Source organism: Notothenia coriiceps, unplaced genomic scaffold, assembly GCF_000735185.1.
Source record: "Notothenia coriiceps isolate Sejong01 unplaced genomic scaffold, NC01 NC01_scaffold00004105, whole genome shotgun sequence".
Classification (NCBI taxonomy): Eukaryota; Metazoa; Chordata; class Actinopteri; order Perciformes; family Nototheniidae; genus Notothenia; species Notothenia coriiceps.
This window is the reverse complement of record NW_011336806.1, coordinates 267075-288224: the sequence shown is the minus strand read 5'-3', so window position 1 is coordinate 288224 and position 21150 is coordinate 267075. Positions and strand designations below refer to the sequence as shown.

The 21150-nt window shown below is 39.7% G+C and overlaps 2 protein-coding genes across 2 annotated transcripts in view; one reads left to right on the top strand and one right to left on the bottom strand.

Moving 5' to 3' along the window:
• Positions 1–971: 971 nt before the first annotated feature.
• Positions 972–5859, top strand: LOC104942096 (endothelin-converting enzyme 1-like). The gene is made up of 10 exons (XM_010767293.1): positions 972–1007; positions 1157–1267; positions 1354–1452; positions 1628–1705; positions 1802–1905; positions 2237–2347; positions 3017–3084; positions 3216–3406; positions 4253–4348; positions 4900–5859. The coding sequence occupies exons 1-10, from the start codon at positions 972–974 to the stop codon at positions 5074–5076; spliced, it is 1071 nt and encodes a 356-aa protein (XP_010765595.1). The 3' UTR covers positions 5077–5859.
• An 8450-nt stretch (positions 5860–14309) lies between these two features.
• Positions 14310–21150, bottom strand: part of LOC104942095 (endothelin-converting enzyme 1-like) — a 14610-nt gene continuing 7769 nt past the window's right edge. The window contains exons 3-10 of the mRNA XM_010767292.1: positions 17571–17783; positions 17305–17429; positions 17074–17220; positions 16097–16162; positions 15618–15806; positions 14905–15047; positions 14622–14736; positions 14310–14324 (exon numbers count right to left, since the gene is read on the bottom strand). Of these exons, the coding sequence (XP_010765594.1) occupies positions 14310–14324; positions 14622–14736; positions 14905–15047; positions 15618–15806; positions 16097–16162; positions 17074–17220; positions 17305–17429; positions 17571–17783 (1013 nt within the window). The remainder of the gene's footprint in view (positions 14325–14621; positions 14737–14904; positions 15048–15617; positions 15807–16096; positions 16163–17073; positions 17221–17304; positions 17430–17570; positions 17784–21150) is intronic.

Genomic DNA, 21150 nt, shown 5'->3' with positions numbered 1-21150 from the left:
GGCATTTCGTGTCATAGTCACAAAATGTATTGTACCTATTGATTCGTGTTCACCTACACAATTTTCGCATTTGTTCTGTGTCAGAATACTGAAATCTGTATCTGTTTTTCCTTCTAATTTGTTATTATTTACATTGCTTTTAAAATCGTTCTGTGTGACACGAAAAAAATGGGGAAATCGTGTTGGTGAACACGAATCAATAGATTAATTTCGTGACTATAACACGAAATGCCGTGAGACTGTGTTGGTGAGACACTGCTTTTGAACATTTCAGAAAAAAAGAAATAATCAACATGCTTTTTTAGTTAATGACATGTAGAGCAATGTCAAGGTAAAGTTGAGCGTTAAGTGAAACTGCTGATTTAAAATGAGTCCTTGACCTTTATCTGTGCTGAAATGACTCCTCGGTCTTTTTTCATTTAGTAGGTGTTTTGTTGGTTGCTTGCTTGCATTTCCTCAGCCATGAGTGTAAATGACATTAAGGGTGTTGTTGCCATTTTTGACTCAACAAAAAACCCAGCACTCAGTCCTTTAGAGAGAACACTTTGTCTTTCAGCCCACAGAGAGATAACAACCTTCTGTAAAATGAATCTTCTAATCTACACAATGGCTCCTCAGTTTGTTACGTCATTGGATTTAAGTCTAAAAAATAACACTTCTTATCCATTTCTGTTTTGATGTCTGAAAAACTACTTTATTACCAATACCCATAGATTATGGGTCCCCACTTTACATATAGGGATAAAACAAATGTTAATACATGCTTATCCAGTTTAGAGTCATGGGGGGCCCCTATCCCAGCATGCACTGTGCTTGAAGCTGGAACAGATTGACCCGATCACCAAACTTTCAGAGGGCTTTGCAGGAGAAATATCTATTATTAGACTGCGTTGTCTCAGTAGGAACATGTTTACTGTAATGCTTTCTTTTCACTTCTGTTTAACCATCACCACAGTTCTCTCCACCTACACATGAAGCCCCACGGCTACATGTTCATTCTGGGAAATGTAGACAGTGACTAACAAATGGGGTCAAACTAAATGTGACACTACAATACAATTCCAGACTAAAAGGACATTCGAAAGTGTTGCATCTTCACTACACTGATGAAGCAATTTTCCTTAACGTATCTCGACTTGTTGATCTTGTGTTGCAGAGCTGCTCTCCACGCTGGAAGCTGTGCGTCAGCGACACAGACAGCGCCCTGGGCTTCGCTCTAGGAGCCATGTTTGTCAAAGACACCTTTCCCGAAGACAGCAAGACCATTGTAAGCATTTCAAAGTCTTCCCCTCACAAAAGCTGCTCCTGCTGTGTGAGATGATTTGACTCTCTTTTGTCCCTTCTGTGCTCCAGGCTGAGGATATGGTTGCAGAGATTAAATGGGCGTTTGAGGACAGCCTGAAAGATGTGAGCTGGATGGATTCGGAGACAAAAAAAGCAGCCAAAGAAAAGGTAGGATAAGAAAGATGATGTTTATTCCCCCTTCAAAACATTTTCCAACTCCTGCTTCAGGGAGACATTAACATCTGAATGAGTTCTGTTGTTGTGTGCTGAAGTGGGTGGGAATTACAGCACTGCCACCTGGTGTAAAAATGTGTCTTATGCAGTTTTTCTTTATATATCACAGGCGGATGCAATATACAACATGGTTGGATATCCAGAGTTCATCATGAACTCCACAAAGCTGGACAAAGTGTTCAATGATGTAGGTAAATGTGGAACTGTATCATCCTGTTACTTTTGTTCATCACATAATGTCTCACTAAAACACCAAATTACACTTCTGATTCCTCTCTTTTAGTTTGAGGTGGTGAACGAACTCTACTTCCAAAATGTCATGCAGTACTACAACTTCTCAGCCCGAGTGACTGCGGACCAGCTGAGGAAAACTCCCAACAGAAACCAGTGAGTTGCCCCTGGTTACCCTCATCCCCCCCCCTCCAGCCCCGCTCGGCCAGAGACGAGGTTGCACGCTCCGTTGGGGGCACATTCCCATTATACTGACTCAGCAGAATAATGCTGCCATCCATCCACAAATGTTCCCAGGCAACCAACTTCCCTCTGCTGACCTGAGCCTTGTCTCTAATTAGGCTGACGAGGGTTTCCCATGCATTTCAAACTGATCTGCAGTCTGCCCGGCACAATAGCGAGGGAAGAATCAATATTCTGAATTTGTTGTGACCTTGATGTCAGCCTCACATGTTGGTCCTGCGTGTTCCTTGTTTTTCTTTTACAGGTGGAGCATGACCCCTCCGACCGTGAATGCATATTACAACCCAACGAAGAATGAGATGGTTCTGCCTGCAGGAATCCTTCAGGCTCCGTTTTACAGTCGTTCCTGGCCTAAGTACGTCTTCTTCATCGCATTTCAGGCTCAAACAATCATGCTGGATGGATTTGTTTTAGAATAATATAGAAAAAAGGTGGAGCACTGTCTTTAATTCACAGAACCATGAAAGCAGTATACAAAAAACATGGTATTAAAACAACAGTGAAGTTTAAATCAATACTAGTAGTAAAAAGCATTCTCCACAGGACATTGCCTTCAGCAGCTGTTTTTAAACTAAACATGAGTGTACTGTGGGGTGCAGCAGATACAAAATGGTAATCAGACTGATTTGCCATTCTGTTTTACTTCATTGATTTTCTTTTTGAATATGTATTGATTTGATTAAATTTGAATTGCTGATCTGAGATGAGGGCAACAGCAAAAAAGGGGATCGAAAGAACTCACTTTTTCTTTTACACAGATTAAACAAGATATAAATTGGTCGTGCTGGTGTGTGGATTTTGTTTACAGTCTTTTTGCTAAGCCAGCTGTCCTCTGGCTGCAGCTTCATATTGATCAAACCGATATGAGAGTGGTATCAATCTACTTATCTAACTGGCAATAAATTGAACAATGTCAAAAATGCTTCCTCAGACACAGTTGCTTTAACCATCTATGTGGGACATACAAACACGTTGAAATGTAGTCATTGGGGGTCATAAAGGTATATTTTTTACACTTTTTCAGAGCTCTTAACTTTGGGGGAATTGGCGTCGTCATGGGACATGAATTGACTCATGCTTTTGATGACCAAGGTTGGTGAAAGGCTTTCCATTTTGATTCTTTACATTTAAATGCATGTCAAATAAAACCTTCAATGTCTGTGTGCTTGATTTGGCAGAGAATACAGTGACAGCTTACACTTTTCTTCTTTCTTTTTTTAAAGGGAGGGAATACGACAAAGATGGAAACCTGCGTCCCTGGTGGAAGAATTCCTCAGTAGAGGCCTTCAAGACGCAGACTCATTGCATGGTGGAGCAATACGGAAATTACAGCATCAACAAAGAGCCTCTGAATGGAAGACACACCCTGGGAGAGAACATCGCTGACAACGGTGGACTCAAGGCCGCCTACAAGGTCTGATATCTAATAGGAAGCGTGAGGGGGCCCAATTATGCTTATTTCCAGGTTTCATCATTCTATTTTGTGTTCATCTACTGTGACATGTCTCCATGCTTTAATGTTAAAAAAGATCTTTATTTTTCTCATACTGCCAATGCTGCAGCACCTCTTTTCACCCTCCGTCTGAAACAAGAGCCCAGTCTGCTCTGATTGGTTAGCTGGCCGGCTATGTTGTGATTGGTAAACCGCGTATGTTGCAGACCATTTACATACACACAAACCTATAAAATGCTAGGGCTTTAATGTTTTTCTGTTTGTCCCTTCCATTTAACGATGGAGACAAACAATTCAACTCAAAGGAGAATTTAAATTAAGTCTGATCTATTATTATTTATTTGGTTAAGGTCAGACTGCTGCTGTTATGTTTACTACAGCAACATTGTCAGATTGCATGTTCAAAAGGTCAGAAATCTTTCCAGACAGATCCGATTATTATCCCCTGCATTCATTTATTCTTCAAGGCCGTTGTGGGTCACATTCATTCATCGGTATTGGAAAAAGCAACTTGTCTGGTTTACAGCAAAGCCTGGAAATACAACAGGTGGCTATGAGTGGCCTTGTCAGCCTCTGGTTACTTCTTCACATGCAGACATTCTTTCCATGTAATGAAAGGTCATAAGCTGTGAAGCAGAGGAGCAAATCATATGGAAGCAAAAACAGCCTGCATTATGTGGCACATGTAAACCAGAAGGAGTTAACACTATGGATCTTCTTTTCCCCCTTGGTGTATCATTTTACACTTTTACACAAGCAAAACAGGGACCGCATGCTAGTAACAGGATCATTTCTTTTTATTCCAAGGCTTATGTGAACTGGGTCAAAAAGAACGGTGAGGAGGCCACGCTGCCTGCACTTGGGATGACGAACGATCAGCTATTCTTTGTAGGATTTGCACAGGTTTGTATCCCTGAAATTATTTCCTTTAACTCAATAGTGCTAATATTACTGCTGGTTTTACAACATTTCTTAACGCTACTCTCCAGACACGTTTTAAGACATAAAAACTCTTCTACAAATAATAATTTGTAGTTAATCTGATGGGGTTTTAGAGAAATCAACACCCTTTCCCTCCTCTGAAAAATCCATACTGTATAAATCTGCAAACATTTTTCCAATATTTAAATGCTGGAAAGATCCATCTCAGTGTTAGTCCTCTGTAGGTTTTAAGTTTCCTCCTCACACTTGTACACATTGCCTCCTGTACTGCTCCTATGTCAAACTTGGATTCAAGATGAGCACAAACTAAATGTCTTCCTTTGCAAATAAATGGGAAAAAAGCCTACATAAATAACAAGATATTTAAATGAATAACTTCAACCTAACCGGAATAAATTCAATCCAAACTCTTTATAAATCTCCTTACAATTCTCCATGTTGTTTTTTTAAACAGCTAGGCGGAAACATGAATCCCTAATTGTGTGTCTCTGTGTCCTTTATCTTTGCTGCAGGTATGGTGCTCTGTCAGGACACCTGAAAGCTCACATGAAGGCGTCATCACAGATCCTCACAGTCCATCAAGATTCAGAGTCATCGGCACCATCTCCAATTCACAAGAATTCTCAAAGCACTTTGGCTGCAAAGCAGACGCTCCTATGAACCCTAAACACAAGTGTGAGCTTTGGTGATGTTTATCAGCAAGGAGAAAATGGACGTTGGGGAGAAAGGAATGACAAAGTCTCTACTGACGGGGAACGCAAGAACCACTGAAAGTCCTTCTGCCTTACCACTTAATGCTTATCAGGATCCTTATCAGGACAGAATGTACCTGCTTTGCATGCAGGATTGCAATCTTCAGTGCTTCTCCAAAAGACCTGTTGGTTTAAGCTAGCAGCTTTCCCTGAATTAAATGTAACTATGAATGCGCTTTTTGAACACTGGAAATCCAAAAAATGGTTACAGAAAATGGGGGAACCACTCTCAAATCTTGTCATCTGCTTGTTTGTCACATGTGGTGATAAATAAGCAAAGGGCTCTTTCTTTTTCCTGTAACTTTTCACTGTGCTTAGATCTTCTGCAATTTATTGTTATTGTGTTTTATTTATGCTCACAATTTTTTATATGAAAGTGAAACAGGGACCTGCAAGATTTTTAATCTAATGAAACGGACAACTCTTAATGTTAATTAAGAATGTTGTTATTTGTGTAAAACTACAGTAACTGTAATTACATTTTAATAATTAATTTTAAAGCTGAATTACAAATATTTTATGTACTATCTGGTCAAACCGTTACATTTTATAGAGATGCTGACATGAAATTGTGTTCCGTTGCTGCTGTTTGGAATTAAGACATTTCCTGCAAAACAGTTACTACTTTTCTTCCTGCAGAATTTATGGTCCTTAACAATTATTCAAGATTAAGTGTTTGTCACAAAATATTTTGTATAGTAAAACCAATCTTTAAAAAAACGTTTCTGTCACACATTTGTTTTTTTGCGTGAGCTTACATCCACATTTGTTGTCGTACAGAGATGTTATACTAGATTAATAAAGACTAGGACCCAATGCCCCAGATCACTTAAAATAACATATTGCAGATTGCAGTACATTTCATGAGGAATTGTCTTGCTGACCTGCAGATGCGAAGCAGTGAGAAGAACGATAGATGGCGCTAATAACACACCCATGTTATAGTCCTGCTGCTGGTGCAGATTAGTTTAAAACTATACTGTGTAAATAGCTGAATAATGAAGGATTTTGTCCATGCAAACACGCACATTGCTAAAATAATAGTGCAAGTTGATTTGATTAAAATTACATATTTATTATTTTGGTTCTTAATGAGCTATTTTGCAATGATCAATTATATGTTGTTATAAAAAGTTTTTACTATAATCGTATCATCTAAATTGAAGACACGCAAGATCAATCAAAAAAGAAAAAAATAGGTATTTCAAAAATGTTGTGGACACATGAGCCATGCCTGCTATCTGTATCTGATTGTAGGTTAGTTGATTAGCCGAGCGAATCCGTAGCTGGCCGAGAATTGCCGAATCATCTGTCCTGCCCGGACTGCTGGAAGCGGCCGCAACGCCATGTTGGCGAAGTCTCTCATCTCTGTGAGGAAAAAATGATAGAAAAAATACGCGCCGAGAAGAAAAGGTAGATCGCCAACAGAGGTAGAAGATTGTGGCGATTATATTTTTGAAAGAAAAGGAACCGAGCCGGATCCGCGGAGGTTCCGGACGGACGAGGGAGGCTAAACCTCCCACCGTCCCCATGAATAGCACCGCTGATCCGAACAGCGACTTTCCATGAAAAAAATACGTTTGTGTTGCTATTCGTGCTTCGTTATCCCAGTTCGTTAAAGGGATTTGGGGCCTGCTTCAAGAATCTGCTACGCTTGCTCTATGTATGCAAGCTAGGCGTTGTTTGTATCAGTATTTATTAAGGTATTGTTTTTATTTGTTGATTTTTTTGCGATGAGTTTGCCACCGAAAGTGGTCCCCAAAACCGCCGCTGTCGCAGTTAGCGGACCTGGAAGTGGCCCCTCTCCGTCGAGCCAACTGCGGGCTACCCTGACCTCCGTGTCTCTACCGCCGGGAGCCCCAACAGCTCCTCAGCCCGGTGCTGTACCACCACCTCAGTATCCTTTCACTTGGGTAACATGGACATGGTTTGTGATTTTGTGCATTTCACTCTTATTTTAAGACAGTGACACGCACGCTCTGCTTATTTTATAAGCGGCAGATAACAGGTTTGATGCGGGGATGATGGTTTCGTTTGGAGGGAGCTGGGATGGGAGGGGACAATTAGATAGCTAAGTATGCTACCGTTAGCTTATCAAGCCGGTTATTAATGAAGCTAACGGAAATGTCAGTTTGGATTTCGGGAGTTCGCGCTATGCTATTGTTTCTACTTACGTGTGTGATTTAATAAAGCTGTCACTCGAATGTAGTGGGATACAATCAAATATAGATGAAGTGACATTAATGGGTATATAAAATAGCCATCACCGGCAAGCTATAAGGCTTTCGACACCGGTTACCGGCTTTGTTCAGTTACCGTTGCTGGCTAGCAAGGTGCGGTAGCCTAGTTACCGTGCCAGCCTGCTAAATTAATGGTAGCCACCATGGCTAGCAATTGTACAACTCAGTTAATGTAAGCAGTAAAGCTTCATTCTTTTCAGGGGGCTCACGTTAGCTTGTATAAGGCACGGTTTGTGGGAATTACACCCCCTTTACATTTAACATGAACTTAGCATTTAAAGAGGTACTCCTATGCACCTAACCAGGCCTGTCAGTGTTTGGGCCGGTGAGCTCTAATGATGACAGCATGTATACATTAGCAGTTAGAAAGTAGCTTGACAGTGACATAAAGTTTGATATTTACTGTTTGTTTACATTACCAGGTAATACAATTGGGTTCTCCCAGAAACCTGTCTCCAAATATGAACTGTAATTCAGTAAATCAGACTTTCAGTGTCGTGGGTTTGCACTGTCATTGCCCCAAAATACACCTTTACTTTTGAGTTTACATAGTGATACACTCACTGTGGTTGTCACCTCCTGTTTTATTTACAGTATGGTGGCACAAGTGAAAGAGAGGATTAGGTTGACGCCTCCTGCCTGTCAGAGGCAGAGAGATGTCTTTTGTGATCTGACAGCTTCTGTTGTGGTTTTGGCTTTGGGTTGTGATGTCTCAACCTGATTTCCTGCCACCCAGGTTTACAGCCGTCCTGTGTTTCTGACATCTGCAAGGGGCAGTAAGTAGCTGGTTATGGCAGGTGGCAGTATGGAACTGTCTTGCCTAAAGTGTGCTTTTGATTTGTTTGTGGGTTAGCTGAGCAACTCAACAGCAACACAGAAGATAATAGTCTCTTTATTTGTTGTGCCGTGTCCTCTTTTGACTCTCCAGACTTCTGAAATTTGCTTAACCTACTTTTAGATGTATGATGTGAAGTGCCTACCAGTTGAGTACATAATTAAACCCTCTTAATTTTCTCAATGGATGGATTGTTAGGCTGGTATAGAAATACATAAACATTAGAAAAAACGAAATGCTCCTTTTTTAAAGAAGAGAAATCACAAACATTTTTAATATGGCTTTTTGGTTTGTTCACTCTTGCTAAGCTTTACTTTCACATTGTTTAAAGTAATCAGCCTTATATTGGTTATCAACATTATGGAATAACTGACGTCTGGATGAAGTGCTGGCTATTGATCTACTAATGAAATAGCAACTGTGTTGCTGTTAAATGAACAGGGGCAACCCTATGGTAGACGGCATTAGACAGCCATAAAGTGGATTACGATGGTTACATCAATTATGGCTATATTTCTTAAAATGTGATTAAGAGATTAATTAGTCCGTCCTCTTTACTAAATTTGACAGAATACATTGGTTGGGAGTTGTATCATAATTCATGACCACAATATAAATGAAACCTAAAATGTCCAATGTTTGGTGAATATGACATTACATCCCCACATGTATGCAGGGAGTGAGGCAAATACACATGGCTACAACTAATAAGATTAACCTAGCTAATGTACTTTTAATTTAACTCAATGCAACAGCCATGCATATACATACCTTTTCTACAAAGTGAATCAATATTATCCTTGTTTTTGAATAGGTATTGTTTCTATGGTCAATAGCAGTGTTGCTTAGCATTCAGAGCGAGACTTTGGGGCGCTGTTGAATTTTATTAAATGTTAAATGCCATTAACTATATAAAAAAGAGCATGATTTCATTTTTCATTATGTTACTATCTGTGCAGAGGTAGGAGTTACCAGAAAGATTACATTTTTTTAGATAAAGTTGCAAGAATGTATGCCTTGTACTGGGGCTTCAATGTCATTTCCATGTCCCTATGATAGTCCCTGGATCCTGTTTTAGACAGCACTGCATTTGACTTTCTTGTCATACATGAAAACAGCCCCTCTGAGTGTCGCCACTTGTCTGACTCCTCACTCTCCAGACACCAGAGGTCAGGACTGTGGGAGCATGTTACGCTCTGTCTGGCCTGGGCTCCTAATGTATAGGAATTCCCACTTGGAGGATGTTGGCGTGTGTGTATGAGGAGTCCTGAGATGCACAGGGGTCCAGAGAAGCAGGGTGGAAAGGGCTTGTATGTGTGAAGTGCTGGGGGGGGGGGTTGTTTCTGTTCCTGGTTGCCAGAGAAACACCCAGCGCATGCGTCTGCTGCTGCACTTGTCAAACAATGGCAGTGCTGCTTAGCATTCAGAGCGAGAGGCCAAGGTGACGCTTCCCACCATCTGCCAACAAAGGCCCAGGTCACCCAGCCTGCCTTAGCCCCCCCTTATTTCCTTCCATCCCCCCACAGCTCACCTCACCCCATTGCTCGCCCAGCTGAGAAAACTGAGGGCTTCTCCCCATTTCCCCCCTCCTTGCCGCCTCTCTCCAACCCCTCCGCTTTCATGGTACAGCACTTTCATCTTTCTTTGAAGAGGCTAGCTCCTTTTTCTTTCTCACAACTTTGCAAGTTCTTTTTTTTTATTCTCTATCCTAATGATTTCTGTTTGGACAAAAGGAATTTGTCAATAAAAAAACTGAAGTTTAATTTGAACCTGCCAGCCAGGCATACAGTCAGAGCCAGTGTTCGTGTTGGTATCCCACTACGTAATGTTGGTACCCAGCTGGCTGGTCACACAGCACTGTAGTCATGTATTTTAGGACAGGTGCGTGCAGCCGTGTGAGAAGATATTCTCATGAGCATACTCACTGTGGGATGTTATAAATAAACTGCTGAGTTGTTATGAGCCAGCATACAGGACTGTTCTCTACAGAGAGGGAGTGGCCTGTCGAGAAAATACATTCTGCACCCTGTCAGAGATCTCCCAGGGTTTTTATCTGAAGCGACATAAACACATCATTGCTGCTGTTTTATTCCTCTATCTTGGATCAACGCCTGATAGTTGCTTATCGTTGAAACCAACATGTTCCTATTTTACTGACATTGCTTTCAACTGTTCTTACAACCCTCAGTATTTGCAGTGAACTCTTTGTTTGGCGATCCATCCCACCCACACCAAGATACTGTGAGGTCCATGGTCTACTTGTCAGCAAGTAGTGCTGCAACATTTGCCAAACAGTGCAAATACTTGTTTTGTAGGAGAAAGAATGAATGCGTTGCTTCAAAATTTACAAATGCAATATTGCATCTACTGTTACGAAACACTGCAGCTAAACAATTGCTTGATTTGTGTGCATCTGCAGTTAAGTTTGCCAACCATTTCTGTCCGCTGTCCCTGTTCTGTTGTTCTTGTTGATATTCATTTCAGTCCTCGTGGGACTTTCATAGCGAAACTCTAATTTAACTTTGGAACTGTTAGTTAAAACTGATCTCTCTCCTAAATCAACCTGGCAGATTTTTTTTGTTGATGCTTCCGATTTTTAGCACTTGCTAGTACTGCTGATATTTCAAACATAAATCATTACCCAGGCGGTATATATCTGGCTGCTGTTTGCCGTCTACCGACCTGTGATTCCGCCTCCGCCGCGATGTCTTAAAGCAAATTCTTAATTTTATTGGCAGTTTGATTTGGATTCTGTAAACTATCACACAATGTCATCAACATTATTTTTTTCATAATTTCACAATTTGTTTCACAGAAAATGACTAACTAAAAGTATTCTTCACTTTTTAACAAACCATTACAGTGTTTCAGAGATGCAATAGGGGAATCTGGACCCTGCTATGTGTTACTATGGGTCTTAAATGATTGGGTCTATAAAAGTGACCAAAAGTAGGGAAAAATGTCCATCTTATCTTTCCAACTATATCTTTCTTTAAATATCATCACCTCTTGAAATGTCACATTTTCTCGTGTCTGAACCCAAAACTATTCAGTTTAATATGACATACAACAGAAACATATTTCATACATTTAAAAACTGTAATTTCTGCCATTTTTAACAATGAATTCCTTTTTTAAATAGTTTGGAATTACTTTTTGCTGATTGGCTCGTTGACCAATCAAGGCAGCTCTACATTTTGGTCATTTTAACTAAAAGTGAGTTGCAACTTGGATTTACCCATATGAAATAACATACAATACAACTTTATTTATCAATGTAAGGAAATGGTGTGAAATGGCTGAATCTACCTCCTTTTTTAAAGTTCACACTGAATCCCTGTTTCCCGTGCGTGCAGTGGCCAGTGGTGCGTGCAGTGGCCAGTAGTGCGTGCAGTGGCCAGTGGGCCATCAGGGAGCAGGATAGTTTGTGTCTGCACCATCTGGGCCGTCTCTGCTTACTTCCTGTGAATCCACTCTGAACCCACTGCTCTCAGATTTCCAGGTAGCCTGTGTCATCTAAAGGAGGCATGGTACTTGTAAATGTATACTGCATTTAGAAAGTTAATATATAGTAACGCAAATATTACTGTTTGATTTAGTTGATATTTACCTACAGAGCCGCTAACTTTGCAGAAACAGAGCTCACCTCTCACTCTGAGCCTCTGCTGCCTCTTTTTCCTGGATGTTCCATGTGATTCATTCAGGGAAGGGCTTGCAAAATACACAGCTGTAATTCATTTATGGTAGGAGTAATAGCAGATTACAGTTTATTGAGCCGTATCATCCTCACGATCACACCCCTGCTATTTGTAAGGCTGTATTTCCTCCTGTCTTCCACCTTCTCCCCCCCTCACACACAATCAGCACATTAGTGGCTTTACAGTAAGCTACTGATGAAGTAGCCCCCCGTGAACGTCTGGTAAATGTACGGTTTTTGGATATAATTGTGCGTTGACGTTTTGCGGGGTTTTCGGTTTATCCCCGAGGGAGAATTTCAGTTTCCTTGTTGTCCAAGGAATTACTGTGACAATCGTACAAAAAAAACGTAAAATTTTATGTAAACCTTTTAGTGTAAATTTTTATCCTAAGTATTGAGGATTTGTTCGTCATCCGAAGACACCATCAAAATAGGAACTGTTTCCAGTTACACCCAGGATTTTGTTCAGGGTGGTCTTTGTCTTATGTCTAGTTAGGACGAAAGAAGAGACTCCTCTAGTATTTCATCGGAAATTGGTGAGTGGAAAACCGGGAACTAAGTTGTAACTCGACATTCGGAGTGTAAATTCTTTTNCGAGGAAAAGAAATGGGGCTCAGAGCCTCAGAATACTGAAATCTGTATTTTTTTGTCATCTTTTTTTCCTTCTAATTTGTTATTACTTGCGTGCCTACACCAAGTAATAACAAATTAGAAGGAAAAAAAGATGACAAAAAAATACAGATTTCAGTATTCTGAGGCTCTGAGCCCCATTTCTTTTCCTCGCGGATGGCAAACAAACTCAGACATTATACAATTTAAAATGAAAAGGGATAGGGTTAGGCTTAGGGTAAGATATTGAGTAATACAATGTTTTTATGAACCACACAGCTTCCGGTCTTCCAAGACCCGACCGGACAAAAAGACGTGGTGCAGGCACGAAACATACTACCAATAGAAATACATTGCTTTTAAAATCGTTCTGTGTGACACGGAACAAATGCGAAAATTGTGTTGGTGAACACGAATCAATAGGTACAATACATTTTGTGACTATGACACGAAATGCCGTGAGACTGGGTTGGTCTCACACGCAACCAGTTAATTCATTTACAGCATGTAAAAGAAAATCCCTATGTGACAAAGTGATTATCAGGTGAAAGGAAGGACAAGTACAAAGTGGGATGTATGTATACATAGATAAAGAGGAAACAGGATCAGAGTGAGGAAATGAGGAGCATTCTGAGCAAGCAACAAGAAGTTGTAAATGTGTTCACATAGGCAAAAAGAGAATCAGCGGCACTCTCAAATAAAACAGACATACATAGAGAGCTTGGGTTTGTTTTAACAGCTTAACCCTATTTTAAAACGATGTCAGGGGAACAGGATAGTGCAGTTATTTAAATGTGCACTAAGACAGGATATGGATTTAAGTATTAATATATTTGACTACGTGTCTAATTAAAGAGGCCCTATTATGCTTACTTTCAGGTTCATATTTGTATTTTGTGCCTCTACTGTGAAATGTTCAAATGTTTTAATTAAATGTGCAAAAAGCTCTTTATTTTTCTCATACTGCCTGTGCTGCAGCACCTCTTTTCACCCTCTGTCTGAAACCAGAGCCCAGTCTGCTCTGATTGGTTAGCTGGCCGGCTCTGTTGTGATTGGCCAACTGCTTAGAGATTTGCCACCGTACAATGTGTTGGAGAGCTAGTCTATAGAGGCGTGTGGGAAGGAAACTCTCCCTGGAGGGAACTTTGGGATTTCTGCCTTTGCAGTCCATTTACATGCACTAAAACCTATATAACACACTGCAGAAAAGGAACAAAAAAACGAAAGCATAATAGGGCCCTTTTAATATCTCAGTTCAGTCATTTAAAGTGTTATATAAAGTTATTAAAAGTGTAGTTGCATCTTGCAATCATTTCAGATGATTAACTGTGGAATTAAGTTAAAGGTCTCTATGAGTGTTGCTTTCACCCCAAAACAATAAAGCTGAAAATAATTGTAGTTGTGGTGCTCAATTCAACAGCAACACTTCTGCCCAGACACAATATTCCAACAACTGGAAAATACAAGGACCTTGCTTTGAATAGTTTTTATTGGAACTATTTATTTGGTAACAGAGAGTTCCAATGAAAACTGATTGAGACATTGTTTCTGGACAAAGCACACACACTCATATATGCAACAAAATCAGATTTGTTCAGCAAAATGTAGCTGTGTTAAGTAGCTTTCTCATTTAAAACCTCTTATCCTAAATAAGGAAACGAGGTTTCCTATTTACATATAGATTAAGAACGCAGGTTAACAAGGTTAGCCATAAAACACTGATTGATATTTTAAAACTCTTGTTAAAAAAGAATGTTGCTTCTCAGTTAGCGCACATTTCTTCCTGCATTCAGTAAAAAAGTCTCTGCAGTGTCAAAGACACAAGAACAAGAGGTCAAGTGAGAAGCTTTCCAACATGTTAGTGGTTTGGCTCTGGGCCATTCCCCCTGCCAGTATAAACCCGGGCTTCTAAAAGCAGAATGATAATGACAAAACCTCAATTCACGTACAGATAGTATCTAGTCTACAAACATGCTAAAAATACCTTATCTGGATTAGAATCTTGCACAGATTTGTTGGACTCTATCCCATCCCACTGTTAAATCTATCTGTGTCATACTTGATTACAGTGACTGTAAAGTACCTTCATTTAATGTCTCACCTTCTTTGTCCCGTACATGACCTCAAGGAAGCGCTGCTCTGCATCCTGGAACCTTTGGTCCAAAATGGACACCATCTTCCTCACCACCTTCATTATCATGTAGTTGTTGAGTAGGCTAAAAAGGAAATATCAAATCCATTGTTTAGTTGCCTTCTGTCAGCGTGATTGCTTACCAATGAGCCTTTCAGTAGGAGGGTTTATGCTAGTGATTATTTAAAAAGAAATTGTAACATGCAAAATGTATTTCATGCATAAAAGTATAAATGCTTATACAATATCTGACCTTTTATTTGTGTTGAGTATGAGTTCCGAAACTTGCTCGAGGTATTCTTTGGCATAAACAACTACTGGCTCTGACTCGTTGAGTTGCACAGGAGCAAACACTTCTGTGAGGTATGGCATCCAGTCAACTGCAGGAACCAGAGTCTGCAGAAACACAGATAAAACACAAACATTGAGACAAAGTCTAGCTTTTACAATGAATGTGAATATTTACATTTGCATAATTTAGCTTCACACTTTTTATCATGATTTATAGAATATTATTATCTTATCTTATCTTTTCAGGTTCATATTTGTATGTTTTCCTCTTCTGTGACATGTTTCCATGCTTTAATGTTTAATGTTATTTCTGCAGCACCTCTTTTCACCCTCTGTCTGAAACCAGGGCCCAGTCTGCTCTGATTGGTTAGCTGGTCTACTTTGTCTTGATTGGTCAAACGCATAGAGATGTCCTGCCCCTTAGCGATGTCCTGCCCCTTAGCCTATTACTTTTTATGTTTGGAGTGCTAGCCAAAAGAAGCGCGAGTGTTACATAGTGATGTCACTGTGTTACGGAAGTAAACAAAGGAGTCTAATTATCCAATTTAGCCTTTGCAGACTATTTACATGCACGCAAACCTATATAACACACTTCAGGAAAGGGAAAACCCCAAAACACATAATAGGGCCCCTTTAAGATCTGTATATTCTTGTTTAATGTGGGGGATTGCTCACCGACAGATCTTTGGCCTTCATCTTGTGGTAGATGAGCTCCTCGTCTCTTCTCTCGTCCTGAGGGACTGTGATGTTGGCCAGGGTGGTTTCAAAGTCCACGATCTCAAGCATCAGTGATGAAGAAGTCTCTTCGGAGCCACCAAGAAGAACCCCCAATTCCACCAGGAAGTTGAGGTATGCTGACAGATACTGTAAATCCATATCAGGCAGTGCAGAGGGGGGGATGTGGGGAGACAAGGGATGTGTGTGTGAGAGAGAAAAATCTATCAGGAAACTAATCCTAAACTATGCAAACATAAGCTACTATGCAGAGTTGATTTCCACCCTGCGGCTGAAATATTTCTCTTTTAATATTTCCTTATTTTCATTGTAGAAATTCCAGATCTTGATGAAATGATGAGCTTTAATATCCTTTACTTTTACGGTCCAACTTTGTAGGCGCTTTACCAATGTAAAACAAGCAATTTGCCCACAAGTACCTTTTCATTTGCTGTTTTGTTGAGGTAGTAATCCCGTGAAGGTAGCCCCAGGCTGGACTGATCCACCTAGATTTGAGAAAAAACATTTATGACATACAGTTCAGCCTCCATCTCAACCCCTCACAATGTACCTTCTGTTTTCATTCCTGCGCTGCCAGCATGCAGCCTCAAAGAAGAAGCTTGCCAAAGACCATATCTGTGCTATTTGTTACGTTTTCATGACACCCTGCAGGGGAATTAACTCTTGTGCCAAACTGTCTATGTGAAACCAGGACCCCCGTGATAATGCGTGGATTGGCACCAAAATATCAGATTAGTCTATTATATTCTAGTTTATTCTGTATATTATCATATTGTGTAATCGCTAGATAGATAGATATATTTGTATTGTTAATATCTATAGACTTACTGTTTATGTTTTTTTTTGTTAACTAATCATTATTATATTATGTATAGTTGTAGTAGTAATACTAGTAGTAGTAGTAAGAGGATTTAAAAATCAACCCAATTAACTGTAGGGTTTCTTTGGACGTTTTTCCCTTGCCGGCTGTGAGGGTCCAAGGACAGAGTGTATCATATTCATTTTCTGTACAACTGTAAAGTCCACTGAGACATACAGTATGTAAAATGTGTGATATTGGACTGTATAAATAAACTTTGATTGATTGACTGATTGAAATATATCTTGGTAGAAATTGGTAGAAGTGTAGAATAATTACAAAAACTGTTATACAATTCAAAAAATAAGTGTTTTCAAGAAATATAAATATACAAAACACAAGAATATGAAAAATGACACAAAAAAATATGTGTAGTATATCAGAATTTGAAAGTGGGAGAGCTGTGCAGCTTTATATGTAATTTTTAATGTAAGTATAAAATAATGTGGTAAAAGGTTTTTAGTGAAAAAGCACTTTCTGAGATGTAAATATATAATTTCCCATTAATTCATAACATTTTCGCCCCTGTCCTCTCACCTGGATGATGTTGCTGTTGGAGTTTTTGGAGTCGGTGCTGACAAACACTGTGAAGAACGGTGAGGTGCGAAAGTTGGCTGACACCATACGCAAAACTTCCTGGAAGTTGTCCTTGTCCCAGTCTCCGGTCAAGGACCATCCTCCTAACTGAAACAGGAAATGTAAAGGCCGAGGCTCAGAGAAATGATGAAGTGTTTGATGTCTGATTGCTTTAGTAAAAAAGAAACATACCTGGCTGATAAGCTCCTGTAGTGGCTTTGCTCCTAATTCTTCAATCTTGCTCTCATTCATGCAGGCCTGATAATATTTCTGGGCCTTTGCCTCAGACTTACTCAGACCTATTATTGTTGTGTTTTCTGCCCAATAAAAGAAGTGAAATGAATTACAAGAATGAAAGACAAGCCAGTTTCCCCAGCTGTGCCCAATGAGCCAGAGAAGAAAAACTCATCACATCTCTGCCCGGGTGAAGGCAGCTGAGCCCACTCAAAGAGTCTTACCTAATAAATGCTTCATCACAAGCATGTTGTTCTCCCAGAGGTTGCTGAAAGGTCCCCAGCGGGACTTGCCCTCAGGCAGGGGGTTGTTCTTCACCCAGCCCCCGCAAGCAAAGTTGTAGAAGTCATGGCAGGGGTCCACAGATCGATCCAGGGCCCCCATGACTGCACTGGCCACAGTAATGCACGGCTCTGATAGACACAAGCCAGGGTGAGCTGCAAGGGGAAAGACAAAATTAAAACATGTTTACTTTATAGACAGTTTTTATAAACTCTTTGGTTTCTAAGGACCACAGTGGGTAAATATTTCCTGGTTGGTCATTTGAGTTTTCAGAACATCTGGAAACAATTATTTTATGAGAAGTACCAGGGAAGATAAATATAACCTGGAGGGAATATCTCTTCTAGTAGAAATATTTTTGAAATAATAAGCCGAAAAGTGAGATATTTTCTTTATAGAAGGAAATGTCACACGTGTGGTGAACTACTAACAATTGATTATGTTGTCCTAATTATGCAAATGTTCAGATTCATATTTGTATGTTGTGCCTCTATAGTGACATGTCTCCATGCTTTAATGTTCAAAAAGCTCTTTATTTTTCTCATACTGCCTCTGCTGCATCACCTCTTTTTACAATCTGTCTGAAACCAGAGCCCAGTCGGCTCTGATTGGTCAGCTGGCCAGCTCATTTGCTATTGGTGAGTGGTCCAACCCTTTAATATTTTACGTACAATATGTTTCAGGGCTAGCCAATAAAAGAGTGTTACATTGTGATGTCATTATGTTTTGGAAGTAAACAAAGAAGTCCAATGGAGGCGTTTTAAGGCAGGGGGGGTGGAGTGTGTAGGAGGGAAACCTTTGCAGCGCATTTACAAGCATTACAACCTATATAACAGACTACAAAAACAAGGGAAAACACACAAAAAGGCCCCTTTAAATGGTTAAATTTAGTGAATGTTTGGGATGATGGATTAATTAATTAATTAAAAACAAAGTTTAAGTCAGCCACTTTGCTTGAACAAGGTATTTTACTGGCTCGTAATAAATGTGATTGCTCTTTATGTGTGTAGAGTACAATATTGTTAAGCAAACGCCATTAGGGCAGCACAGAGGCTTTTGTCAGCTCTGTGCTACTTCATAAGGTTTAAACGCAAAAGCTGTTTAACAGGAAGAGCTTTACAAAACTATCAAGAGTGTTTAGAGAAGTGCCAGTACTGAACAACTCCAGGGACCACTCAACTCTAATACTGGACTTACAGTAAAGACTTTCCCCATCTGTCCATATAAGGTCAATAACAGATCCGGTGACAATGTTACGAGCAGGGATGAGTTAAGTACCCTGAGGAGAATTCATCCTTGTTCCTCTTATTATTTAAAAGTGTGACCTGGCATGGGGTTCTGAATGGGAGGAAGTCACATTAGGTTTCCCATGGTACATTTGAGGAAACAAGCACAGATGAGACCCCGCCTGGATGTGATGGTAATTCCACAAGACCTTTTTTCGTAATGAACAAGCTCTAGGGAGAGATTTAGAGAGGTTTTTTTTATAGGCAGCTTAGCTGAAGCTTTACAGACAGTACTTAGTATTATTATAAAAAAGGTTATGCCCAGCATTTGAGGAATAGTTTGGCATTTGGAAAAAGTGCCTTTGTTGAAGACAGTTAGGTTATATCAAGAATAATGACACTCTTAAGCCTTTTCAGTAAATGTGTAGCTACGGTGTAGCTGCAGATGACAGATGAGAGGGATAGCCTAGCCCAGGGGTGTCAAACTCAATATCATCACGGGCAACATCAGCATTTTGGTTGCACTCAAAGGGACGGTTGTAACTTTAAGACTATATAAAAATACGTATGTAAATATTTAATATATATAAAATAATGTATTATATTACATTATTGCCTCTGCATGGATTATTATCAGATAAGGTAATAACATTCCATAATTAACTACGTCTTAAAAGCAGAAGTCTAGCAAATAATTGCAATGTCTGTTCAGTGAGAAGTGTCACAAAATGATTTAAAAAGAAAAGCCAAATTCTGAAGAAAAAAATTTAAATCAACAAAAAGTGATATTTTGGAGAAAAAAAATCTAATTCTGCAGAAAAAAGTAAAATTTGAGATGCATTTGTGGGACATGTAGTTATATGGGCAACGTCCTCTTAAAGTAGCATGTTACCATATAATAAAACATATTATAGTTTTTGCAAGCTCTTATGGGCCACAGAAAATGAAAGTTGCGGCAGATTTGGCCCCCGGGCCTTGAGTTTGACACCCCTGGCCAGCTAAAAGACTGTAGGGTTAGGCCCTAGGCCCTAGGCATAAAAGGACTGGTAGGTTTAGCTTAGCTTAGCCTAGCCTAGCATACAGACTGTAAACCATGGGAAGCAGTTAGGCATAGCTCTGTCCACAGGTAAAACAATCTGAACAGAAAAATGTTTCTTTTGTGGCAAGATGTTAGTCATTCTGAACCCTGAGAAGGCAGAAAAGACTGAAAAGAGTTCAAGGGAAGCTTATAAAAAGTTAACAGCATTTAATTACCACAAAAGATGCGTGGATGTAGCAATGAAATGGCAAAGCTGGATGCGCTCATCCCCATGTGTTCGGTCAGCCGAGCAGGAAAAAGAGATCGATTCTTGCTTGCTCTTTCCTGTTGTCATCTGTGTCTTTCTGGCGTCGACGGCAATGCAATTCCTGCCTTTTTCTGGTTGCTTAAATTACATCATTATCTGATGTCTGTGGTTATTTAAATATTCCCTGATAAACGTTATTTCAGCGTCAATAAATGAGTGTTAATCCCAGTGTGTTTAGTGTACAAAATCTCATGTAATTTTTCACCTTCAATTCACGGTTTCAAAACATTGCCCACAGCTAATGCTAACCAGAAATGGAAGAATTTTCAGAATAAAGTGTTAAGTTAATAGTTAGTGTAAAACTTCCGGTTTTTTTCAGAATAAAAACTGCTTTAAACTTAAAACCCTGTATTTTAATTTTAAATTCACGCCATATCAAGCATTGAGTGTGTTAATTTTGTACACTGAGAAAATATATCCAATACATTTATGAGTTTTTAGTCAGAGGTTTTTGTACCGATCAAACGCGAATATAGATGTATTGATTTAAAGCTTTAAAACGTAGCTGGTTGGTGAATTGTGTTCCGTTTGTTTTCGTTTAGGTAGTGTTTCAAGGGGTACATGTCCGGAGAGCGTAGTGGAGACGCACGTAACCACTACCTGGCAGATAGATGTACAGTGGCAAGAAAAGAGTATGTCTAGTCAGCCACCGAATTGTGCAAGTTCTCCCACGTTAAAAAGTTGATGAGTTCCCTGTAATTTTTCATTCTTAGGTATACCTCACTACTGTATGAGAGACAAAATGAGGAAAAAAATAAATCCAGAAAGCTCACGATTGCTCAGATGTTTTAAAGAATTTATTTTGCAAATGATGTGGAAAATAAGTATGGTTGGTCAATAACAAAAGGTTCATCTCAATACTTTGTTATATACATGCAATGACAAGAGTTCAAACGTGTTTCGTAAGTCGTTCACAAGTTTGTCACACACGTGCTGGTATTTTGGCCCAT